The sequence below is a fragment of the Scyliorhinus canicula genome, chromosome 1 (assembly GCF_902713615.1).
Source record: "Scyliorhinus canicula chromosome 1, sScyCan1.1, whole genome shotgun sequence".
NCBI classification, from domain to species: domain Eukaryota; kingdom Metazoa; phylum Chordata; class Chondrichthyes; order Carcharhiniformes; family Scyliorhinidae; genus Scyliorhinus; species Scyliorhinus canicula.
In genome coordinates, this window is record NC_052146.1 from 182,774,800 (window position 1) to 182,802,062 (window position 27,263).

General features: G+C 48.7%; 1 protein-coding gene across 3 annotated transcripts in view; it reads left to right on the top strand.

Annotated features, from left to right (window-relative positions):
* Positions 1-27,263, top strand: part of LOC119969918 (ribosome-binding protein 1-like) — a 166,868-nt gene that overhangs the window by 106,731 nt on the left and 32,874 nt on the right. For all 3 annotated transcript variants that reach the window (XM_038803892.1, XM_038803903.1, XM_038803897.1), the window contains 4 exons: positions 2,942-3,034; positions 4,740-4,814; positions 14,503-14,592; positions 14,707-14,799. In XM_038803892.1, the coding sequence (XP_038659820.1) occupies positions 2,942-3,034; positions 4,740-4,814; positions 14,503-14,592; positions 14,707-14,799 (351 nt within the window). The remainder of the gene's footprint in view (positions 1-2,941; positions 3,035-4,739; positions 4,815-14,502; positions 14,593-14,706; positions 14,800-27,263) is intronic.

The window sequence follows — 27,263 nt, forward strand, 5'->3', positions numbered from 1 at the left end:
CTCCTCAGATACTGAAGCAGTTTGTGCCTGCATGCAGCAAGACCTGGACAACACTCGGGCTTGGGCTGAGAAGTGGCAAATAACATTTGTGCCATAGAAGTGCCAGGTAATGACCATCTCCAACCAGAGAGAATCAAACCATCTCCTCAATTTTCATTTAATGGCATCACCATTGCTAAATATCCCCCACTATTAATACGCTGGGGGTATATTGTTGACCAGAGGTTAATTGGACTAGCTATATAAATATTGTATCCACAAGAGCAGGTCAGATACCGGGAATTCAGTGACACTGTCACTTTCTGATAATTGAGTGTAGACTGGAGTGGTAGTTGGCAGAATTGGATTTGTCCTGGTTCCTGTGGACAGGACATACCTGGGTAATTCTCCATATTATCGGCTATATGTTGTTGTAGCAATAGTGGAACAACTTGGCCAGGGGCGTAGCTTGTTCTGGAGCACAATAGCTGGAGTATTACAGCTACAGCTAGGATGTGGTCATAGCCAATACCTTTTGCAGTATATCGTGCCTCCAGCTATTTTTTAATATCACATGGAGGGAATCAAATTGGCTGTAGACTGGCCCCTGTGATGCTGGGGACCTCAAAAAGAGTCCAAGATGGATCATTCACTCGATACTTCCGACTGAAATGGTTGTAACTGCTTCAGCCTTGTCTTTTGCACTGACGTGTTGGGCTCCCTCAACATTGAGGATGGAAATGTTTGTGGAGCCCCCTCCTCTGGCTAGTTTAATTGTCCACCATCACCCATAACTGGGTGTGCCAGAATGTAGAGCTTGGATCTGACCTTTTGGTCATGGGATTGCATAGCTCTAGCTATAGCATGCCACTTTGCTGCCCGGCATGTATGTAGTCCTTTTATTGTCGTATCACCAGGTTAGGCATCTTATTTACAGGCATGTCTGGTGCTGCTCCTCACTCCCAAAGCATGTCTAACATTAACAAGCCATAAGTCAGGAGTGTGACCGAGTACTTCCCACTTGCCTGGATGAGGGAAGCTCCAACACTCTAGAAGTTCAACAGCATCCAGGACAAAGCGGCCCCCTTGATCAGCACCTTGTCCACCGCCTTCAGCTTTCACCACTGGTTCACAGTGACACCAGTTTGTGGCCTCTTACAAGGTACACTGCGGCAACAGGCTGAGATCCTGAAGCATCGCTTTCCACCTGGAAGAACAGGGAAGCAAATACAGGGTAGCATCATCAACGGCAAAGTTCCCTCCAAGTCACACACCATCTTGACTTGGAGACAGAGAACCATACTTTAATTGTCACTGGGTCAAAATTCTCAAATTCCTTTCCTATTAGCACTTTAGGTGTGCCTATACCATATGAACTGCAGCGGTTCAAGGAGGAAGCTTACCCGTCCCTTCGCAATGACAATGAACGATGGGCAATAACTGACCTTGCCAGTGACGCCCTCACCCCATTAATTAATTTTTTTAAAAATAGTTTGGTCATTTGTCTAAATATCACCTGTTTTGGTTTAATGTCCATTTGTGGTCATGCATTTGTGAAGGGTTTGTGATTATTTTTCTTGATTAAAATGCAGTCTAAGTGGAAGTTATCACTGTTTCTGTCTCGCCATTCTGATCCAGATAATTACAACAACGTCTTTTGTTTATGTAACGCCTTTAACATAATGAAACATATCAAGACTCCGCACAGAAGCATTATAAAACGTTGAACCATATAAGGAGCTGTGCAGTCAGATAGCCAAATGGGTAGGTTTAGATCAGTGTCTTAAAAGAGGAGAGTGAGGGGGAGAAGCTGAGGGAAGGTATTCCAGACCTTGGGCCCTAAGCAAATGAAGGCACAGCCATCAATGCTGAGTGATTACAACTGGGGGATGTACATTGGGCTAGAATTTGAGGAGCGCAGTTATCTGGAAGGGTTGTGGGATTGGAGGAGATTACAGAGCTAGAGAGAGGCAAGGCCAGAGAGAGATTTAAAAATAAGGAAGAGAATTTTAAAATCAAGACGCTGCTGGATTGGGAGCTAATGCAGGTCAACGAGCACAGGGGTGATATGGAAACAGGACTTGGTGTAAATTCAGATGGGCAGCAGTTTTCAATGACCTCAGAAGGTGCAGGTGGGAGACAAGCCAGGAGAGCATTGGGACAGTCTAATTGGAGGTAAGTACGACATGAATGAAGGTTTGAGCAGCACATGAGCTGGGGGCAGTGGAAATAGGCGATCTTCGTAATTTACTGTCAGACATGAGGTTGGAAGCTTATCCCGAGGTCAAATCTCAGACTGTTGCCAGAGATCGAGATGGAGTCAGTAGCTAGGGGACAGAATTTGGAGGTGGGGGGAGGGGGGGGGGGGGGGGGGGGCTGAAAACAATGGTTTCAGACTTCTCAATATTTAGTTGAAATTTCTGCTTGTCCAGTATTGGGTTTCAGATAAGCAGTCTGATGATTTAGTATCAGTGGAGTGATGAGAGAGGTGGTGGTGAGGGAGAGCTGGGTGTCATCAGCCTATACATGCAAAAACAAACTAGCTGTGTTTCTGTTTGTGGTGGACATGGATTCCTGTCACCAAGAGAGAGCCATTAATGCAAGTTCGGCTTTTAGCTTCATCCCAGAGACAGACTTGATAACTTTTCAACGTCAGCAATCCGGATTTAATGATGGGTTGGGTGCACATTGTTCAAAAGTCTTCAACAAATTGATGGAGCAGAAAGAGGAATGGGTTCATGATGGTCTTGAATCATATACTGCTAACTCCTGCCAACAATCTTAATTGTTTCTCAATGGCTTCTCCTTGCTGACATTACTGGCATGTTGGAAATAGAATGATTGGACTGGGTTTGGTTACAACTCATGTAGAACTGCTCACAGCTTCCCCCGGCCCTCCTCTTCCTGGCCAGAGATCTTTATCCTTGCTTGTTAAATGAATCTATTTGTGTACTTTCTTTAGGAAGAAGCAGAGCACCAATTGAGATTGGTCCACACACAAACCAAAGAAATGCTGCAGAGTCTCTTTCCAGAGGTGTCTGTGTCCTCACAACAGGTAGGAGATGATCACTTGCCATCTGAGTGAATTTATAAATTTGAGCTCGATAGCATGATGAGCAAGTGCTGCATTTTTAACAGAAAAGATGTAAGTTGTGAATCGAAATTGTAATGTCAGCAGTGATGCTGTGTATTTTTGTGAGCTGGCTTCATAAAGCTTTGCATGAAGGAGCTCGCCTCACACCATCTTGCATGAAGGTGAGTTATTGCAGGTTATGAGGGGCTCCAGCGACAGTCAGTGCTCAGTAGGCTGATCAGGGCCTCGAAAGACTTTGAGAAGCAAATCTCTGCACTTGATTGCTGTTCAGCGGCCCCTGCTGGAACAAACATGTATGCGCAGTAATCCGGCTCAGCTGTTGGAACTGTCTGAACTTGGGAAGAAGAATGTCCCCGTGGGTGAGGTTTCAGAGGCCTGCTAGCTGTCATGGAAAAAGGGCTGAACCGGAGGCCTGCTGGTAGCCACTCTGCAGTGTCTCAATTGAAATCCGAGCAAGATTCACGCAGTCACCTCCAGTAACAGTCGTGACCTCGAAGATGAGTGGAATGAGAATTGCAAGGAATGCAGGGAACATTCAATCCTCATTGAACCCTGTTTGTAAATAAGATGAGTATGAATTTTGGCCAAGCTCTTCTTTATAAAAATAAGTGTATTTGGTGGGGATTTCAGAATTGTGGTTTTCTCACTTGCGTAACAAACAGAAAGGCATACAGTTAAAATCACCTGAGTTTGGTAACAAACAAGCTATATGAATGCAGTGAAAATGGAAAAAACTGTTTTAAATGAAAACAAAATTTTGCTCAGTTGTTATGGAATGCACAGCCGGCAACAGTGGTGGAAGCAAATTCAGTAGTAAACTTTCAAAAGAGAATTGCTTATGTAGTTGAAGAGGAAACATTTGCAAGCCTATGAGGATAGAGCGGGGGAGGGGTTGGGTGATAAGGCTAATGGAATAGCCCTTCAAGAGACCTGGGGCTGGATTCTCCGGTCACCGAAATCCTGTTTGGCAACAGGCCAGAGAATCCAAATTTCCTTTAGAAACGGGAGCGGCGCTGCTTCCGCAATGTTCTGCCCCCTCCAAAGCGGAGTACTCTGTGAATACGGTGCGTATCCATGGCTTCAGACTATTGCCTGAGGCCCGTCCCCCGATGATCCGCCCCCGATTGGCCGAGTTCCCAACGCATGGGTCACGTGTGGTCTCACCAGTCGGGAACTCGGCCGATCGGGGGCGGATCATCGGGGGACGGGCCTCAGGTAATGGCTTTGGAGGGGGTGGGGCATCGTGGAAGCGGCGATGCCCCCGATTCTGTTAGGAATTTGGATTCTCCGGCCCGCAAGTAGGGGGGACGTTATTCGGGGCTGGGGGCAGTATTTGCAGGCCGGGTCCCCAAGCGGCACCCGCCATGATGCACGGCGCGGCCGCTGCAGGCCACTGCCGTGCGCATGCACGCCCACTGACCCGGCATTTCTCTGCCCTCCTGCTGGCCCCTAGCAAACGGGGAATCTGTGGCCGTTTTGCCGCCAGTTTTCCTGCCGTTCCCACGCCGGCGTGAGGACATAGTCTCTAAATCGGAGAATCCAGCCCCTGGTATAGGAAGGATGGACCAAATGGCCTAATCCTCATATGATTATATGATTCTAAAGTAAAGTAGTTGCTCTTTAGTGTAACCCAATTCTGTACTGATGAGCAAATCTTCTGTTTCAGCTCGATAGTGATTGGTTGCAAGAGTTCAAGCAGAACGCCTTGGAGTTCCTGAACCAACAGAGCAAAGATCCCTCAGTGAGTACTGGCGCAGAACAAAACATATGGCTTTGTGTAGACAAGGTGTATACAGCCTGTTTTTTTAATTTAAGGTTTATCCTATCTGGTCCTTATCGCTCTGGTTACAGGCATAGAAGCAATAACTGACTCCTTCACATGAGTGCTGGTTCTTCATGGGCAGTTAGCATTACCAGACTATTGGAACAGATCAGACATCACAGTTGAACCCGAGTCCTGTCCTTGTCTGATGTGTACAGATGCTTTACGCTGGTTAACGATCAGGAGCAGGTGATTTCCCCGGACTCGCACGCGATCATTCTCCCCTGGCTCACACATTCCACATCTGGACTGTTAGTTTCCATTTTCCCATCACAAGAGAGCTCAAACTTTCTCGAAAGTAGATGAAGCACAAAAGGAACAGAGAAAATGCGCACAACTTTAAAATGGACTTGGATTCTAAACGGTTTCTGCAGGTGAAAGAGATAACAATCAGCCAACCTCAGGGAGGACAATATGAGGGCATAAAGAAGAATGGGAATATGTTTTTCTCTCTATCACTCCTCACCTACCATATATAGAACATAAGAACTAGGAGCAGGAGTAGGCCATCTGGCCCCTCGAGCCTGCTCTGCCATTCAATGAGATCATGGCTGATCTTTTGGGACTCAGCTCCACTTTCCGGCCCGAACACCATAACCCTTAATCCCTTTATTCTTCAAAAAAACTATCTATCTTTACCTTAAAAACATTTAATGAAGGAGCCTCAACTGCTTCACTGGGCAAGGAATTCCATAGATTCACAACCCTTTGGGTGAAGAAGTTCCTCCTAAACTCAGTCCTAAATCTACTTCCCATTATTTTGAGGCTATGCCCCCTAGTTCTGCTTTCATCCGCCATTGGCTACAACCTGCCCGCATCTATCCTATCTATTCCCTTCATAATTTTATATGTTTCTAGATCCCCCCTCATACTTCTAAATTCCAACGAGTACAGTCCCAGTCTACTCAATCTCTCCTCGTAATCCAACCCCTTCTGCTCTGGGATTAACCTAGTGAATCTCCTCTCCAGCGCCAGTACGTCCTTTCTCAGGTAAGGAGACCAAAACTGAACACAATACACCAGGTGTGGCCTCACTAACACCTTATACAATTGCAGAATAACCTCCCTAGTCTTAAACTCCATCCCTCTAGCAATGAAGGACACAATTCCATTTGCCTTCTTAATCACCAGTTGCACCTGTAAAACAACCTTTTGCAACTCATGCACTAGCACACCCAGGTCTCTCTGCACAGCAGCATGTTTTAATATTTCATCATTTAAATAATAATCCCTTTTGCTGTTATTCCTACCAAAATGGATAACCTCACATTTGTATGTTGTTATCTAGTTTAAATAGTAATTTTTGTAATTAAAATGATTTCTCAGTTGACTATAATTTTGTACTACATATATAAAGCAAACATTTATCTTACTCGAAAATGTATTGCTCAGTGCAAGAATTCCATCCCATAAAAATGTTTAAGTCAATCTAATCTCCAAAATTAAAGAGGGCTTGGCTGTAAAGGAAAAGCAACTGCAATTATTGTATATCGTTATATTAATCTTTGCTAATATCTACCTATTGAAAATAAAGTAACTTGCATTTCTGTGTGCATTTTTGCAGCAAAGCTTTTTAACAAATGTAGTACATTTTGAAGTGTACTCACTGTTTTCATGTAGGAAACGTAACAACCAGTTTGCACAGGGCATGGCCCCCCAAAGATAAATTGCTTGTGCTTTAGGTTGAGGGATAAATATTGACACATGGGGGGTGGGTTTCCTTGCTAATCATCAAATATTGCCAGGCGTGCTTTTAGTTCACCTGAGAGGGCAGATAAAATAAATAAATAATCGCTATTCTCACAATTGGTTTACATTAACACTGCAATGAAGTTACTGTGAAAAGCCCCTAATCGCTAGATTCCAGCGCCTGTTCGGGTACACAGAGGGAGAATTCAGAATTCTCAGCTGGTACACAAATTGAACCTGTGCTGCTGGCCTTGTTCAGCATCACAAAGCAGCTGTCTAGCCCACTGAGCTAAACCATCATTGGTTTATAGCCTCATTCAAAAGACAGTACCTATTGTTAGAAAAACAAAAGCAGTTTTAAGGGATTTATGTTTGTATTGATAAACATTAGAAATAAGGTGTAGGGAGCGATTCTCCAAGCCCCGCGCCGGGCCAGAATATCGCCGCAACCGCGCCTCGCCGCCCCGACGCCGCCGCGCTATTCTTCAAGGTGCGGAGAATCGGCGCCATTAGCGCCGGTGCATTTGACGCAGTGCCGGCCGCCGATTACCCGGCCCGGATGGGCCAAGCGGCCACGTGGATACGACAGAGTCCCTCCGGCGCCGTTCACCCTTGGTCGCTGCCGGCGGGATCTCTGCGCGTAGGGTCGGGGGGTGCGGCTTGTGGGGTTGGGAAAAGCGATCCTTAACCGGGGGGGGGGTGTCTCTGATGGGGTCTGGCCCGCAATCGGGGCCCACCAATCGGCGGGCCAGCCCCTATCACCCCCATAGTTTTACGTGGGTTTCAGTTCATGTTTCTGTGCCTGGAAGGGACCTATATCTAGATTCATGCTGGACAAAGGTTTTTTGTGTATGTGGGGATGGTTTTGATTCCAACTGAGATAGAGGGAGCTATGGCATGAAGGGGGCCTTGTAAACAAAAAACTTTCCTTTGTTCTTTAGTTTTAGCTGGAAGCTACAGCAGTTGGTGATAGACAGCACAAAAGGGAACATCTCTCTCAGCTTTGTCAGAAGAAGAAAAATCACACAATGGAGTCATGGTTAAGAAGACAGTGCTGGAAAGCTAAAGAGCAGCTATTTTTTATTTTAGTACCCAATTTTTTTTTCCAAGTAAGTGGCACAGCCCCGCAGGGTCGGGGAATCGCCCGGGGCCGGCGTAAATCCCGCCTCAGCCGTGGCCGAATTCTCCTCCACCCGGGAATCGGCAGGAGCGGGAATCACGCCCCACCGATCGGCGTGCCCCCCCACAGCGATTCTCCGGCCCGCGATGGGCCGAAGTCCCACTGCTGACAGGCTAATCCGCCGACGTGGTTTAAACCACCTCTGGTGGTGGCGGGTTTGGCAGCGTGAGCAGGCCCCTGGGGTCCTGGGGGGGGGGGGGGGGGGGGGGGCGATCGGAAATGTCAGAGGTGGAAGAGACCCCCCCCCACCGTGCATGCGCCGGTGGTGACGTCAGCAGCCGCTGACGCACCGGCGCATGCGTGGACCAGCGAAGGCCTTTCGGCCAGCCCCGACGCCGGGCGGCGGGCGCTAAAGGCCGTTGGCGCCGGTTTTGCCGCCAGTCGGTGTGGCGGAAACCACTCTGGCACGCCGGGTAGGGGAGAATCCCGGCCAGCATCTCTATGGCCTTGTACTCTACCCTGAAACACCTAGATAACAAAGATACCTATGTCAGACTCCTATTAATTAACTACAGCTCAGCCTTCAACACCATCATTCCTACGAAACTCATCTCCAAACTCCGTGGCCTTGGCCTCGGCTCCTCCCTCTGCGACTGGATCCTGAACTTTCTAACCCACAGACCACAATCAGTAAAGATAGGCAACAACACCTCCTCCACGATCATCCTCAACACCGGTGCCCCACAAGGCTGCATCCTCAGCCCCCTACTATACTCCTTATACACCTATGACTGCGTGGCCAAATTCCCCTTCAACTTGATTTTCAAATTTGCTGATGACCTTGGTGGGTCGGATTTCAAACAATGACGAGACAGAGTATAGGAATGAGATAGAGAAACTGGTGAACTGGTGCGACGACAATAATCTCTCCCTCAATGTCAACGAAACGAAGGAGGTTGTCATCGCCTTCAGGAAGCATAGTGGAGGACAAGCCCCTGTCTACATCAATGGGAACGAAGTAGAAAGGGTCGAGAGCTTCAAGTTTTTAGGTGTACAGATCACCAACAGCCTGTCCTGGTCCCCCCATGCCGACACTAGTTAAGAAAGCCCATCAACAACTCTAATTTCCCAGAAGACTGAGGAAATTTGGCATGTCAGCTACGACTCTCACCACCATCTACAGATGCACCATAGAAAGCATTCTTTCTGGTGTATCACAGCTTGGTCTGGATCCTGCTCTGCCCAAGACCGCAGGAAATTACAAAAGGTCGTGAATGTAGCCCAGTCCATCACGCAAACCAGCCTCCCATCCATTGACTCTATCTATAATTCCCGCTGCCTCAGAAAGGCAGCCAGCATAATTAAGGACCCCACGCACCCCGGACAAAGTTTGAGATCACGTACCAACCGACTCAAGAACAGCTTCTTCCCTACTGCCATCAGACTTTTGAATGGACCTAGCTCGTATTAAGTTGATCTTTTCTCTACACCTTGCTGTAACTGTAACATTATAATCTGCAGTCTCTCCTTCCTTCCCTATGTACGGTATGCATTGTTTGTACAGCATGCAAGAAACAATACTTTTCACTGTATACTAATACATGTGACAATAATAAATCAAATCAAATCAATTTAGTGTGGCCAATCCACCTGACCTGCGCATCTTTGGGTTGTGGAGGTGAAACTCACGCAGACAGGGAGAGAATGTGCAAACTCCACACAGATAGTGAACCAGGGCCAGGATTCGAACCCAGGTCCTCAGCACCGCAGTCCCAGTGCTAAATGCTAGTGCCACATGCCGCGCTTTAAAGGGCATCTATTTAAGAAAACTAGTGAAATGAAGAAGAGTTTCCAGGGAGCCTGAAGTTAAAGAAACAAAGAGGAACTGGGAGCAGAACAGGGTACTGTTCATTTCAAGTCACAGAGTTGTAAAGGAGATGTCTAGTGAGAAATCAGATAGCTATCTCAAGTGAATCTAAGGTTTGTGATATCTTACCACAGTTTGTGAGACAGTACTTGAAATAATCAAGTAAATCAGTGACTGGATCTCAGAGTTTGTGTAGAAGCCTGTAAGAAATCCTAAAAGTGGTTGGTGTAAAATCCTGGGCCGGATTCGCTGGTAAAAGTGGAGTGGAAGCTTTGTTCACAAAAGTCTTTTGGACAACGTGGATGAGATCTCAGAATGCAAACCGCTAATGGAAAGCATGATTATGAGAGAAGATTTAAAGAATGTTTTGGATTTAGAATCTCTTACATGGCAATCGACTGGGGAAACTCTGAGGAGGCATCCACAGACATTCACTTGGAGTTTCAGAGTGAGGTGTGCATTTGACCACAGGTATTTTCTGTGCATCAAAGGGATTTTGCGTGTCAACAAAACCATTGTAGCTTCAAATATACTTTGACGTCCTTGTCAATCTTAAAACTGTGTGTATTTGTTCAGCTAAGAAAAAAAATGAAAATGGCTTATTGTCACAAGTAGGCTTCAATGAAGTTACTGTGAAAAGCCCCTAGTCGCCACATTCCGGCGCCTGTCCGGGGAGGCTGGTACGGGAATCGAACCGTGCTGCTGGCCTGCCTTGATCTGCTTTTAAAGCCAGCAATTTAGCCCAGTGTGTTAAACAGCCCCTCAGGGGAGTAAAGTACTGTATTATAATCCAATTTGTCCATGTTTAATAAATGTTTTTTCTTGTTGTTAAAACTAATCAGCGGCCCTGTGACTGTCCCTCCATGTTTGATTTTTTTTTAAAGTAAAATATTTTGAGCCAGGTTTCCATTATGGGATCTTCCCGTCCAGTTATAACACCAACTGGGATCATAATACTACTTACAGTACAGCACTCCTTCAATGCTGCACTGGTGCACCAGCTTGGATTATGTGGTCAAGGATAGCTGACATCTATTAATGACTATGAAAAATGATGAAACTCACCTGAGGAAGGAGCTGTGCTCTGAAAGCTAGTGAAACAAACCTGTTGGACTTTAACCTGGCGTTGTAAGACTTCTTACTGTGTCCACCCCTGTCCAACGCTGGCATCTCCACATCATAAAAAATGAAATGAGAGTATTTTTTTCTTGAAGGTCATGAATCTGTGGAAGACTCTTCCCCAGAAGAGGGGTACATAGAACATACAGTGCAGAAGGAGGCCATTCAGCCCATCGAGTCTGCACTGACCCACTTAAGCCCTCATTTCCACCCTATCCCTGTAACCCAATAATCCCTCCTAAACTTTTTTTTTGCTCACTAAGGGCAATTTATCATGGCCAATCCACCTAACCTGCACGTCTTTGGACTGTGGGAGGAAACCGGAGCACCCGAAGGAAACTCACGCAGACACGGGGAGAACGTGCAGACTCCGCACAGGCAGTGACTCAGCGGGGAATCAATCCTGGGATCCATGTGCTGTGAAACCACAGTGCTATCCACTTGTGCTACGTGCTTGTTGAATACTTTTAAGGCAGAGGTAGATAGATTCTTGACTAACAAGGGAACAAATGGCATTGGGAGTAGACAGGATAATGGTGTTGTGACCAGAATCAGAACAGCCTTAATCTTATTGAGGCAGACTCTTATAAGTGTCTTATTTGTCTGGATCTTACAGTGGTCGTCAAATTTGTTTAGAATAACATCAAACTTAGCTTTGTCCTGATCAGCAGAATATTGAAAGGCGTTGTATATTTCTATCGCATGTTGACCATCCATAGTTAAAAGCAATGCTATTTTGCGAGCATCTGTAGCGTTAGTCAAATCTGATGCTTCCAGATAAATTTGAAATTGTTGTTTAAACAACTTCCAGTTTGCATTCAAATTACCCGTTATCCTTGGGTGACGAGGAGATTCAGCTTTGTCCATCGAAGCGTTTGTCTTGGAAGGTTTTGTTTGCTGCGATGTTTCTCAAGTCGAATTGCTGCTAAGGATTTCTTCTTTTCCTCAGCTTGCTAGTTTACTGAAGCCAAAACCTGGTACCATGATATAATACTTGTTTGTAATATGTCATTACTCTTGGCTTTACTTCCAGAATGGTCTGATGGTTAGATTTCAAAGAAACTACCAATCTTCAATTCAAAGCAAAATAGATTTAATGACTAACGAATCAAATACTAATGAGTTTGTTAACTCTTACAGAACTATAACTAGTGACAAAATAATTCAGAATAAGTATTAACTGTATTTAACTGCAAGTATTGACATTTCCTCTAACTGCTGTCTAGTCACTCCTGGTTCGAAGAAACCCAAGATCCTTTGCGTTCACTTATTTATACATGAATCTAGTGCTGCCATCTAGTGGTTGTCTTATATTCTTGCTCCTAATTCGTATGTCCTTATATTGTCCTTGTAAGCCTGTGCTTACTGACAATTTGTGATCACTGCTCAGTGACAATGTGAATTATTTCACAAATGTTTTTCTCGGAACTAAATTAATCTACCCATCTCAAGGAGGACCTCTTCTCTTTTCTACTTTTCTTATAGTAGTTGATGTGTTTGTGTTTGTATCTAATACCTAGATGTCTTAACTTTCCATCTCTTGTATCAATGTAAACTGCAACTTATTTATGTTTGAATATGTGTGGCCCTTCACTATCCTTCTACACCTTATCCCACAGTCTATTGTCCACAGTTATCACAATGACTCGCCTTCTCTTGCCTTGTGATAAGCCCGAAAGATGAGTTTTACACATCATCCTGTCTTAGAACTAATGGGCGAAATTCTCCGACCCCCAGCATGGTCGGAGAATTGCCCGGGGCCCCCGAAAATCCCGCCCCCGCCGTGGCAGAAATTCTCCGCCACCCGGGAATTGGCGGGGGCGGGAATCACGCCCCACCAATCGGCGTGACATCCGCACCGATCGGCGAGGCCCCTGCGGCGATTCTCCGGCCCGCGATGGGCCGAAGTCCCGCTGCTGGGAGGCCTCTCCCGCCGCCGAGGTTTGAACCACCTCTGGTGGCGGCGGGATCGGTGGCGCGAGCGGGCCCCCGGGGTCCTGGGCGGTGCGCGGGGCGATCGGACCCCGGGGGGCGTCCCCACGGTGGCCAGGCCCGCAATCAGGGCCCACCGATCGGTGGGCGGGCCAGTGACGTGGGGGCACTCTTTCTCTTCCGCCGCCGCCACGGCCTCCGCCACGGCGGAGGGAGAAGAGAATCCCCCAGCACGCATGCGTCGGTGGTGACGTCAGCGGTAGCTGCCGCTGACGTCACCACCGGCGCATGCGCGAACCGGCGAAGGCCTTTCGGCCAGCCCCGGCGCCGGGCGGCAGGCGTCAAAGGCCACTGGTGCCGGTTTTGTCGCCAGTCGGCGTGGTGCCAACCGCTCCGGCACGGGCCTAGCCCCCAAAGGTGCGGAGAATTACGCACCTTTGGGGAGGCCCGACGCCGGAGTGGTTGGCGCCACTTTCCTATGCCGGGACCCCCCTCCCCCTCGCCCCGCCGGGTAGGGGAGAATGCCGCCCAATATGTCTGGGCCAGGATTCTCCGAAAATGAGGCTATGATGTTTTTGCAAAATGTCCAGAGTGATTGTCCGGTTTAAAGAGGGATAGCAGGGGCCCAGCGTGCGCCGCAAAACTCCTGCTGCCGATACAGGGCCCTGCACTTCTGGCTGCGGGTCTGTGCATGCGCGCGGCGGCTGTTTCCGCGCCGGCCCCCGCACAACATGGCGGAGCCACACAGCAGGCCAGCGAGGAAGAAGATAGGCCCTCCCGGATCGCGCGCACCGGCCGATCGGTAGCCCCCGATTGCAGACCTGTCCTTCGTTGAGGGCCCCCCCCCTCCCCGGAGTCTGATTCCCCCCTTTCCCGCACCAGGACGGCCAGCATGGCTGCAAGTCCGGCCCTGATCTTTCACTGTCACTGAGTCAAAATCCTGGAACTCCCCCTCTTACAGTTCTGTGGGTTCACCTCCAACACTTAGACTGCAGCGGTTCACCAACACTTAGACTGCAGCGGTTCACCAACACTTAGACTGCAGCGGTTCACCAACACTTAGACTGCAGCGGTTCACCAACACTTAGACTGCAGCGGTTCACCAACACTTAGACTGCAGCGATTCACCAACACTTAGACTGCAGCGATTCACCAACACTTAGACTGCAGCGGTTCACCAACACTTAGACTGCAGCGGTTCACCAACACTTAGACTGCAGCGATTCACCAACACTTAGACTGCAGCGGTTCACCAACACTTAGACTGCAGCGATTCACCAACACTTAGACTGCAGCGGTTCACCAACACTTAGACTGCAGCGGTTCAAGAAGGCGGCTCACCACCCACTTTCTTAAGGACAATTAGGGTTGGGTAAGAAATGCTGGCCTAGCCAGTGACGTGCACATCCTGTGTAAGAGTAGAAAAATAGATGTTACTTAGCTGTGACTCAGTAGTTGTACCCTCATCTCGTTGTTAGAAGGTTGTGAGTTCAGGCCTTAAGCTGGGTGCTTGAGCACAAGATCTAGGATGTCCTGTTGGGGGTGCTATATTTGGCTGAGACTGAAGTCCCACCTGCTCTTGGGTGGATGTAAAAGGTCACATGGCAATATTTGAAGAAGATCGGAAACTTCTCCCGGTGTCCTTTTCAACATTGATTCAATGCCATTTAAATAATTGATTATCCGATACCATATTGCTGTTTGTGGGAGCTTGCTGTGTAAAAGTTGGCTGCCGATTTTCTACTCACAAATAAGTCTGCACATCAAAAGCGCACACTAAGTGTGTTTGGATATTCCAACGTCATTAAATGTACATCTTTCTTTCTGTTGCCTAAAAAAATGTTGATGGTCATTATTTCTTTATCTTCAAACTCTTTCAGGACGTAGCACTTAAATTAAAGGAAGCCGAAGAAGCCCAAAGCACTTTACAAGCAGATTGTGAGCAATACAGAACGGTTCTCGCCGAGACAGTGAGTACATTCAAACTCTCTTTCCTTCACATGTCAGCAACAGATTCCAGAATTGCCCACAGTTCAGGAGCTGAATATTTCATTCACGTTTTCGTTCCCTGCTCAATTTCACAGGAGGGCATGCTAAGAGACCTTCAGAAAAGCGTGGAAGAGGAGGAGCATGTATGGAAAGGGAAGTTAGCGGAGTCCGAGGCACAGGCTCTGAAGGTGAGGCCATGTTTCCGAAGTGTCAGATTTTCCCATTCCGTGCTCGTGTGAAATGAAAGGGCTTTGGAACATTATTCTCATTAAGCAGTCCCGCAGATGTTGGTCTTGCATGCTGGTTTGCTATCTCCTTGTTTAATGGCTTTCTCTCCCCTCCCTCTCTGCCCTTCCCACACTTTCCTTCTGCTTCTCACTCCTTCTTCTCTCCCTCACTCCTTCTCCCCCTCACTCCTCCCCCTCACTCCTTCTCCCCCTCACTCCTCCCCCTCACTCCTTCTCCCCCTCACTCCTCCCCCTCGCTCCTTCTCCCCCTCACTCCTCCCCCTCGTTCCTTCTCCTCCTCGCTCCTTCTCCCCCTCACTCCTTCTCCCCCTCACTCCTTCTCCCCCTCGCTCCTTCTCCTCGTTCCTTCTCCTCCTCACTGCTTCTCCTTCTCCCCCTCACTCCTTCTGCCCCTCACTCCCTCTCCCACTCGCTCCTTCTCCTCGCTCCTTAAGGTAATTGCGATCATGTACACAGAATATCTAGTTATTTAACTAGAAAGACGATTTATTAATAAACACGTGGAAAGACAACTAACAGATTACTACATAGACAATGGCTACTCAGTGAATTCGGTGAATTGTCCTGGAGCTATACTATCTGTGACTGTCCTCTTTTTTTTTAAAGAAAATATTTAATTGAACTGTTTGTAATTTTCACAATTTAACATGTTCAAAGATGTGCAGCTTAGGTGGATTGGCCATGATAAATTGCCCTCAGTGTCCAAAATTGCCCTTAGTGTTGGGTGGGTTTACTGGGTTATGGGGATAGGGTGGAGGTGTTGACCTTGGGTAGGGCGCTCTTTCCAAGAGCCGGTGCAGACTCGATGGGCCGAATGGCCTCCTTCTGCGCTGTAAATTCTATTTTTAAAAAGTTGACATTTCTAAAACAACCACGCGTGTCGACGCAAAAAGTACCCCCTAAAATAACAACAAACAATAAACCACGTCCCCCACTTCTCCCGCCCTATCCCCAATTACCCGTGTACTAAATTCCCTGTCCTTATTTAACATTACCATGCCTCCTGTTGCCCCCCCCCCTGCCCAGTTTTTCCCTTTCCCCCCTTACTGCTGAACGGCTGCCAACTCCGGGCACATCTCTGTATTGATCTTCTCGTAGCAAACTTGATTTTTTTCCAGACTGAGAAACCCTACCATATCGCTGACCCACACTCCTGACTCCGGGGGCTCTGAGTCTCTCCATCTCAGCAAGATCCGTCTCCGGGCCACCAGGGAGGAGAAGGCCAGGATATCGGTCCCCGGATCCTCTGACATCCCAAATATTGCTAATTCTGGACTCTGAGTTACCCTACCTTCCAGGACTTCTGACATAACATCCGCAAATCCCTGCCAGAATTCCCTCAGTTTCGGACATGTCCAAAACATATGAACATGGTTGGCCGGGCTACCCCCACACCGCCCACATCTGTCCTCCACCTCCTCGAAGAACCTACTCATCCGAGCTACCGTCATGTGGGCCCTGTGGACTACCTTGAACTGAATCAAGCTAAGTCTAGCACAGGGCAAGGATCCATTTACCCTTTTCAAGGCTTTTTCCCACAGTTCAGTTTCCAGCTTCCCTCCTAGCTCCTCGTCCCACTTCCTCTTCACCTCTCTGATAGGGGCCCCTTCCCACTCTAACAATTCCCTGTATATGTCCGAAACCTTCGCACCTTCAACCCCCTGTTTTTGTCAGCACCTTATCCTGTCAGCCCCTCAGGGGGAGGCAAGGAAAGCATGGGACCTGTCTCCGTATAAAGTCCCGCGCTCGAAGGTACTGAAACACGTTCCCACCCGGCAAATCAAACTCCTCCTCTAATGTCTCCAAGGTCAGAAAGCCCTCCTGGATGAATAGATCCCCAAACCTCTCAATCCCTGCCCGCTGCCATATCTTAAAGCCCCCATCCAGCCCCCCGGGACAAACCGGTGATTGTCACAGATCGGTGACCACACTGATGCCCCCTCCAGTTTCATACGCTGCCTCCATTGCCCCCACACCCTCAGGGCTGCCACCACCACAGGACTTGTGGAGTACCGAGCCGGCGAGAATGTCAGTAAAGCCTCCAGACTCGTACTTTTGCAGGACGCTGCCTCCATCCGCTCCCAGACCGACCTCTCCCCCACTACCCATTTCCTGACCATCGATATGTTGGCAGCCCAGTAATAGTTAATAAACTCGGGCGAGCCAAGCCCCCTTCCCCGCGGGCCCGTTCCAGGAGTCTGCTCTTTACTCTCGGGGTTTTACCCACCCATATAAACCGCGATTTTGCCACATTCATTCTTCTGAAAAAAGCCTTTGGGATAAAAATCGGAACACATTGAAAAAAGAAAAGCAGCCTTGGAAGGACCGTCATCTTCACCTTCTGAAAGCTCCCCGCCAGCGTCAGCGGGAGCATGTCCCATCTACGGAAATCCCTTCTCATTTGATCCACTGCTTTGCCCAAATTTAACTTGTGAAGCTGCCACCAATCCTTGGCCACTTGAATCCTCAGATACCTAAAACTCTTCCCAACCACTTTAAAAGGTATCTCCTTCAGTCTCCTTTCCTGCCTCCGTGCCTGGATCACGAACATCTCGCTTTTTCCCATATTTAACTTATAGCCTGAAAATCGCCCACATTCTCCTCATACCTCCATGATTTCGGTCATTCCTCCTTTCCCCCCCCCACACCGGGTCCGTGACATAAAGCAGCAAATTGTCCGCATAGAGAGAGACCCTGTGATCCACCCCCCACCATACCCCGCCAGGCATTCGCTGCTCTCAGAGCCATTGCTAAGGGTTCTATGGCCATGACAAACAGTAAAAGTGTGAGCGGGCACCCCTGCCTTGTCCTCTGACAAAGACTAAAGTATTTTGACCGAACTCGGTTAGTTCTTACATTTGCCACCAGGGCCTGGTACAGTAGCCGGACCCATTCCACAAATCGCTGCCCAAACCCAAACCTGCCCAAAATATTCCATAGATACTGCCACTCCACTCAGTCAAAAGCCTTCTCCGCGTCCATGGCAACTACCACCTCAGCCTCGTGCCCCTTCGCTGGCATCATAATTACATTCAGAAGCCGTCTAATGTTGGATGTCAGGTGCCTGCCCTTTACAAATCCCATCTGATCCTCCCCAATTATCGCCGGGACACAATCCTCTATTCGAGTGGCAGGACCTTTGCCATTAATTTGCCATCTACATTCAAGAGGGAGATTGGCCTGTACGATCCACAGCTCTCCGGATCCTTGTCACGTTTCAGGGTGAGAGAAATTGATGCCTGTGATAACGTTGCGGGGAGTACTCCCAGCTCCTTGGACTCGTTGAAAGCCTTAACCAGGAGAAGCCCCAGTAAAAACCCAGATAACTTCTTATAACCCCCCCCCCCCCCCCCCCCCCCAGTCCATCTATCACCTCCCCAAGCACAATCAGGCCCCCCAGGGCTTCCACCAGCTCCTCATTTACCTTCGGGAACTCTAGCCTCCCCAGGAATTGATTCATGCTCTCCTCCCCAACCGGGGGTTCCGACTCATAAAGCTCGCTGTAAAATTCCTGGAACACTTCATTCACTGCCCCCGGGTCTGTCACTGTCTTCCCCCTCAAATCCTTTATTTTCCCTATTTCTCTCGCTGCCTCCTGTTTCCTCAGCTGATGCGCCAGCATCCTGCTAGCTTTCTCCCCATGTTCATATATTGCCCCTTTTACTCTCCTCAGCTAACCTACCTGTGGAAAGGAGCCCAAACTCCATTTGAAGTCTCTGACGCTCCTTCAGGATCTCCTCATTTGGAGACTCTGAATATGTGACTATCCTCTTGTACGCCTACTACCAACTGGCCGGTATCTCAAGTCGCATGATACATGTCTGACGCCACCAGCTGGTTGGAAGTGGCATTGCTCACTTTCTACACAACTGTGCACAGGCATATCATCACACTCCACCCTCACTCCTACTCCCCGTCACTCCTTCTCCCCCTTGCTCCTTTTTTCCCTCGCTCCTTCTCCCCTTGCTCCTTCTCCCCCTCGCTCCTTCTCCCCCTCACTCCCTCTCCCCCTCACTCCTTCTCCCCCTCATTCCCTCCCTCTCACTCCTCCCCCTCACTCTTCCCCCTCACTCCTTCTCCCCCTCACTCCTCCCCCTCACACCTTTTCCACCTCACTCCTCTCCCTCACTCCTTCTGTTCCTCACTCATTCTCACCCTCACTCCTTCATCCCGCACTCCTCTCCCTCACTCCTTCTGTTCCTCACTCATTCTCACCCTCACTCCTTCATCCCGCACTCCTCCCCTCACTCCTTCTCCTCCTCACTCCTTCTCCCCCTCTCTCTTGCACATGGAGGCTATTTAGGAGCAGTTTGGACTTTGTGTGATAGTGTGCAATGGGCGATATCAATTCAGTTGCCTGTTATAAATCTCCTCAACCTTTCATTTCCATCGACTCTAGTACAAATGAGAATTTGTAAAGCCAAAATCAGGTGCCCCCACCTTCCTTCAATTGTTGACTCTTTGCTGGAAGACAACTCAACTTACAAGCATCATTACATCCATGACTATACTTCAAAAGTTCTTCATTAACTGCAGCGTGCTGTGGAACAGCCAGAGGTTATGTAAAGTACCATGTAAATATACGTCTTTCTGCCTTTTTGTTTCGAACAGGATCCATGTCTCGCACTTTACAGGTTGATATCCTTCAAGTGAATGGGGATCTATCCTGGAGCCGTTGTAGCTCGGTTGTTATCTCTAAGCAATCGGGAGTATTTTCGTTTTATATTCCCCCATCTTTGCCTCAGATCTCATTCCTAGGAAACTAGGGGGACATTTTCCAGCCCTTTCCTCTGGCAGGATCCCACCCCGTGGTGGGTTCTCCGGCAGCGGGGCCAGTGAGCCATGCGAAAGCCCGTAGATCTCGTGGGACCGGAACATCCTGTCACACGGCATAGGCATGTTGCAGGAAAATCTGCTGCTGGGCTGGAAAATCATTTATGTTTAACTTCCTTCCCTCGTTGTGCAGTGGCACTAAGTGGGCAGAATTCTCCGACCTCCCGCAGGGTCGGTGAATCGCCCGGGGCCGGCGTAAATCCCACCCCCGCCATGGCCGGAATTCTCCGCCACCCAGGAAACGGCGGGAGCGGGAATCACGCCGCGCCGATCAGCGTGCCCCCCGCGGCGATTCGCCAGCGATGGGCCGAAGTCCCGCCGCTGACAGGCCTCTCTCGCCGGCGGGAATTGGAGCACCTCTGGTGCCGGCAGGAGTGGTGTTGCGAGAGTGGGCCCCCGGGGTCCTGGGGGGGGTGCGGGGCGATCGGACCCTGGGGGGTGCCCCCACGGTGGCCTGGCCCGCGATCGGAACCCACCGATTGGTGAGCGGGCCAGTGCCATGGGGGCATTCTTTTTCTTCCGCCGCCACGCCCTCCACCATGGCGGAAGAGACCCCCACTACCGCGCATGCGCCGGTGGTGCGTCAGCGGCCGCTAACGCACCGGCGCATGCGCGAACCGACGAAGGCCTTTCAGCCAGCCCCGACACCGGGCGCCGCCGGTCAAAGGCTGTTGGCGCCGGTTTTGGCACCAGTCGGCTTGGCGCCAACCACTCCGGCGCGGGCCTAGCCCCTAAAGGTGCGGAGAATTCCGCAGCTTTGGGGAGGCCCGACGCCAGAGTGGTTGGCGCCACTCCGCTACGCCGGGACCCCCCGCCCCGCCAGGTAGGGGAGAATCCCGGCCAGTAACTTTGGTCTCTGCAGTTCCTGCTAATGGCCCAGCTGACCTCAGGAACACTCTATGTTGAAAATGATAAGCTCATAATTAGTGTCATCAGCAACAACAGTTTGCATTTATATAGCACTTTTATCATAGTAAAACAATCCAAGAAACCTCACTGGAGAGTTAGCAAACAGGATTTGACACTGAACCATAGAACACGATTTTACGGCTGGTGATTGAAAGCATAAACAAAGGAGAGTAACTAAAGTAAACATTGGTCCCTTGCATTAGAGTTATTGAACAAATAATTTGTGTCTTTTTTTTTTAACAACAGAAGACACAAATTACAGACCAGAAATAGAGGGTAACCGAGGGGCTAATAAGATTGAGGAATTTAAGATCATTAATATGAGCAGAGAAAAATTATTGGATAAACGTAAGGGACTAAAAATCACCAAGTCCCCAGGACATGATAACCCACATCCTCAGGTTCTAAAAGAGATAACTGCGGAGACAGTGGGTGCTCTGGCTAAGATTTTCCAAATTCCCTTGATTCTGAATGGTTCCAGCACATAGGAAGTTTACAACTGGAACACCGCTATTCAAAGAATGAGGGACAGAGGGAGCAGGGAACTATAGGCCAGTTTGTCAGTTGTCAGGAAAACACTAGAATGCACTTAGAAAATCATAGTGTGGTCAGACAAAGTAAACATGGTTTTACAAAGGGGAAATTGTGTTTGACAGGTTTATTTGAATTTTTTTGCGGATGTAACTAGTCGGGCATTTAAAGGGGAATCAGTAGATGTAATATATTTGGATTTCCAAAAGGCATCCGATAAGGTGCCACATGAAAGATGAATACACGAGACAGGGGTTCATGAAGTTGGGGTAGTATATTAGCATGGATGGAGGATTTATTAACAGACAGGAAGCAAGAGTTGGGATAAATGGGGCATGTTAAAGTTAGCAAGCTGTGCCGAGTGGGGTGCTGCAAGGATGACTTCTGGGGCCTCAACTATTTACAATCTTTATGAATGACTTCAGCAAAGAGACCAAGAGTATTGTATCGAATAAAGGGATTAAGGGTTATATTGTTCGGGCCGGAAAGTGGAGATGAGTCCACAAAAGTTCAGCCATGATCTCATAGAATGGCGGAGCAGGCTCGAGGGGCCAGATGGCCTACTCCTGCTCCTAGTTCTTATGTTCTTATGTATCCAAATTTGCAGACTATGTAAAGTTACGTGGGAATTTAAGTTGTGAGGGGACACCGAGGTTGCAAAGAGATATGGGCACGTTAGGTGAGTGGGCAACAAGAGGCTGGATTCTCCCAAAATGGGGCTATGTCCCCTCGTTGGTGTAAAAACGCTAATGTTGCACTCCAGAGTTTCCTAAAAAAAAATTGACCAATTCATTCACCTTCACGGAGCTGGCAGGGACCCGTTGTAATTCATGCAGCATCAGCTGCGGATGTGGGCCCCCGCACTTCCGGTCCGCGCATGCGCACGGCGGACTTGAACCACGAAGACAGCTCCGAAATGTAGCCCCCCCCCAATCGGCTGCGTGCCCTTGCATCAGACCGGCCCAATCTGTGCTCTGGTCGCCCATCAGGCCCCCCACCCGGTGCCTGATCCCCTCAGACAACGGCCTGAGGCCGTTGATATGGCACGTGGCGTGCTCGCAGAGTTCCACTGGGCGGCGCCTGCAAAGTTTCTAACAGAGACTATTTCATCTGGTACAAATAGTCCGGATGATCTTTGTCTAACTGGGAAATGCCCTTGCTGCTCCTGGCTGTGACATACTTTCCCACCAATATCAAGGAAAGCCAGACTAAGACGGGTTTGAAGCCTTTGGCCCTTTAGCAATTCAGCCGGTCTATGCCGGCCGCAGCACGCAGAGTGATCCGATAACGGAACAAGAACCTGACTAGTCTCATGTCTATTGACTCTGACGTCTGTTTTTTCAGCTCTCGTTTGAACATTTGTACCATTCTTTCTGCTCTCCTGTTGGAAACCATGTGATACGGGGCCGTACGGACCCCGTTATTCTTCAGGAACCGTGAGAATTCTTCACTTGTGAAAGGTGTTTCATTGTCGGTAATTAACACATCTGTGGTACCATGAAAGACAGGCGCAATTTCTCAATGGTCGTCCTTGTTGCTCGTTTTACTGGAGTGTATTAACACGCCTCCGTTTAAAGGCCGTGTGCTTAACACTACTATGGCTCTGTGTATGTAATTATGCTCAGGAGTCGCCAGGTGCCGTATTTAGACACCTCACAAGTATATCAAGGTCAGGTTCAAAGTAATAAATCTGTACACCGATTAGTAAGTCCAAACGATTGATATTTATTATGACAAACATAATAAATACACATGCATACGCTAAAGAGACTAACTTACTTCTAATACTAAACAACTAAAATACTTATCTAGACAGGAACAGGCAAGGTCAGGGAGCAAGGCCTTCGTCCCGTTCTTGGTCTGCAACTCTCAGGTACTTAAAGTTGTCAGGATCTAGCAAGGTCTGGATCACGTAGCGATCGTTGTATTGGCACTTACAGTTCGATGGCTGATGGCTCAATGGCTGGTGATGAAACTGGAGTCAGGATGCGATGTATCAGCAAAGCAGAGCCGGAGCAAAAGTAGCAGTCAGAGCCGGAGCCAAAGCAGACCGAACCATGTGCGGGGTCTACTTTTATAGTTCCTAGAAGTCCGTGCCCCTTCGGGGCGGGCCTTTTACCTGCCATGTATCGATTGGGCCTTTCCCAATCGATATCTTCTAAAAACCCCCCAATCTGAGGGTCGTCCCTCGATGGGTGGGCTGTCCCTATGGTTCTTTGTGTTGGTTGCTTTGGCGCCGTTCTGTCTGGGCGTCTACTCAAAAGTATCCATTCATACTTAAATGTTTCTATTGTGCGGGGTCTGGATCTGGATCACCTCATTACTATGTAGATCTTGTTGCCATTTACACCTTTGGCTGAAACTCTGCACCTGGCCAAAAACTGGTTTCTGTACGTGCAGAATGCTAATTAGTCTTCTGCAAACTGCTTGTCCTTGCTAAGACTGTTTTTCCCTGCAGCCTTAGCAGTTCTCCATTTTGTAGCCCAGTGCCCATCTTAGGTGGCTACATCCTTGAGGTAGTTGATAACATTCTATTGACTTCCAACTACTTAGCGTGGGCATCTATCAGAAGGAAAAATAATCAAGCCTTGAAAGGGGCGACAAATCCGGCATGTACCACACCCTGGTTGCCCCGGCCATTCCCATGGGTGAAGGGGCGCGGCTGGTGGAAGTTTTTATTGTTCCTGCCATATGCTGCACTGCTGGGCTAACCTCTCTACCTCTGCATCTAAACCTGGCCACCATACGTAACAATGGGCGAGCATTTCCATTTTGGACACTCCCAGGTGCCCGTTGTGCAGATCCCTCAGAATCAGGCCTTTCCCGGGAAAACAAAACGCATCCTCCACAAAAGTATGCCATCTTCCACATTAAACAGGGAGATATTCGCCGAACATGCCCGCAGTTTGTTTGGCTGCCTTGTATGCTGACCCCCATACAGGACTATGTGTCGCACTTTTGAAAGGACCGGGTTGGCCTGTACCCACTCATGGATTTTGGACGTTGTAACCAGCAACAAATCCATAAGGTTGAGCGTGGCCACCACCTCATCAGTCCTGGAAGGAGAAGGGGGGCGCGTAGACAGAGGCAGTCGGCTTAATGCATCCCCATTAGCGATCTGGGTACCCAGACGATGCGTAATCATAGGCGGCCAGCAGGAGGGAAAGACTCTATATCCTGGCGAGGCCAATCTTCTTTAAAAAGACCCAACAGCAGTTTGTGGTCCGTGATGATCGTGAATTGCTGACCATACACATTATGGTGGAATTTCTTCATGCCGAAGACAACTGCCACAGCCTCATTTTTAATTTGCGCATTATTGCGCTCGGCCACGGTCAATGTCCAGGAGGCGAAAGCGATCAGCCTCTCTCTGCCATCTTCAATGTGATGTGATTAAACAGTGGCAATACTGTACGGTGACACGTCATACGTGACTCATAGTGAGTTAACAAGTCTGAGGGAGTTAATTTTTTTTTTAACTTGTGTAAATGCATCTTCCTGCTGTATTTTCCATGCCCATTCCTCCGGTTCTTTTTCATAAGGAGGTGTGGGGCGGCCGGGGGGGGGTGGGGTGGGGGGGGGAATAACATGGTCGCAAGGCAGGCGATAAACTTCACCAATCTCAAAAAAGACCGTAACTCTGGTGTTTTCAGGCGTAGGAGCTTGCTGAATTGCCTGTACTTTTTCTGCGGCCGTTTGCAACCCTCCCTTGCGTGGAATACACTTTTTTCTCTCCACAGGCGAACGCCCAATCTGAGAAATGACGGAGAACCTCATCCAAATTACTTAAATGCTCCTGCTCAGTTTTTCTTGTGACTAATCGTTCAGATACACTGCCATTCATGGCAATCTCTCAGTATGTTTTCCATTACTCTTTGGAATATGGCACAGGCCGACGACACTGCAAAGGGTGGTCTGCTGTACTCATGTAGGCCTCTATGGGTGTTTATCGTGACATATTTGTGGGAGGCAGAGTCCAATTCTAACTGCAAGTAAGCATGGCTCATGGCGGTCCACTGGCCAATTTTGTGTAAAGGTCGTTGATGTGGGGCACCGGGTAACGATCCAACCGGGAGGTCCTGTTGACCTTAAACTTACAGTCCCCACATGTTCTAACTGTCTTATCCAGTTTGAGTGCTGCGACCACCGGTGCCACCCAATCAGTAAAGCATGCTGGTCTAATGATGGCAAGGCCTTCAAGCCAGTTGAGCTAGGCCTCAACCGCTGCTAAGAAAGCGTAAGGGACCGGGTGAGCCCTGAAGTTCCTTGGTTAAGCGTCCGAGTCAATCTGAATTGTTGCCATGACCCCTTTTGTTTTCCCCAGTCCTGGTTGGAAAACCTCAGGGAATTTTCCAAGTACTTCGTACAGATCCCATTTGGAAAATTTGCTTCCAGTCCAGGTATAGGCGTTTTAGCCAATTGCGGCCTCGCAGATTGGAAACATGTCCCTTGACTATTATCTACGAAATCGCACCGACTGCTGCCCAAAAACCATCAGGGTTATTGTGTTTCCAGCACCGGCTAACGGTTCGTCAGTGTATAGTGCTAATCATGCCTTATTGTCCCGCAGATCTAACTGCTGTACCCGTGTCTTTATTCTGTCGAATATCAGCTTCCCAATAACTGAAACTGTAACTCTGGTTTCCATGTCTAATGGATTCCTATTAACTTGCACATTTATCTTAATAAGGGTCACTTGGGGTGCTTTAATACAATTCAGTTGCATGTATTCCTCCTCTGCCTGGTTCAGGTGGAAGGTGCAAGTCCTCGCTTGCCGCCTACCTCTGGTGCGGCACCGAGGTTGCTGACTGACTTGTGCCTTGCACTCCCTGCGGCTCCTGTGTGCACATGCACCACAACGCCTGGGCTCTTTCTCTGCAGACTCTGGGGGGGGGGGGGGGGGGGGGGGGGTATCCTGCTGGGATGCTTTGGCCCTTGACCAATGGACCTGGCCCGTATGGTACTTGGTCCGGGGCGGGGTTTCCGTCGTGGGCGAGTTGTTCACTGGGAGAGGGCACCACCTAGGGTGTTTACCTCCATTCCCTGGATCTCCCAGTAGTTTCACGGAAAAGTAAAATTTGCATGGCCTGCTGAAGGCCTAGGGCCGGTTAGGCTAGCAACTTCCTTTGCGTGGCCATGTCATTGAGGTTGCCGACCAAATGGCCATGCAGCATTTCAGAAAGGGAAGTTCCGTATTCAAATATTTGACAATTTTCGTAGCTTCGTCAAAAACTCAGTTAGGGACTCTGCAGGGGTCCTTTCTGACGTATTAAAATGGTGCCTCTCTACTATAACGGATGGTTTAGGGTTGAAGTGTTGCACCACTAAGGTCACCAATTGTTCAAATGTTTTAGCGTCTGGAGCAGCAGTTTATGTGAGGCTTTTTATCACTCTAAGTATGAGCTCTACAGGCAGTCAGCAATATTATTGTCTGTCATTCAACATCTGTGATGGTGTTCGCCTGGAAAAAGTAACTCATGGGTTCTACATACTGTGTCCAAACCTCTAAGCTTGCGTCGGACACATCAAATCTTCAGAACAGAGGCATATTTGAAACAAAAAAATTCCCCAATCTTAGTCCAGTGATGAAAGGAGGTGATGGTTAGTAGTGTCGACAGTAATCCAGTTTTATATTCGTCAGCAGTTTTGTAAGCCACAAAAGAGTCTGAACTGAGATGTTCAAAAGAAACTTTGTTCATTGCAAAGTAATTAAATTTACAATACACATCAGAGCCCAGTCGGGTTTGCTCCGTCAGTTCCATACCTGGTCAACTTCCTTTGCAAGGGCAGCACGGTAGCCTTGTGGATAGCACAATTGCTTCACAGCTCCAGGGTCCCAGGTTCGATTCCGGCTTGTGTCACTGTCTGTGTGGAGTCTGCACGTTCTCCCCGTGTGTGCGTGGGTTTCCTCCAGGTGCTCCGGTTTCCTCCCACAGTCCACAGATGTGCAGGTTAGGTGGATTGGAAATGATAAATTGCCCTTAGTGTCCAAAATTGCCCTTAGTGTTGGGTGGGGTTACTGGGTTATGGGGATAAGGTGGAGGTGTTGACCTTGGGTAGGGTGCTCTTTCCAAGAGCCGATGCAGACTCGATGAGCCGAATGGCCTCCTTCTGCACTGTAAATTCTATGA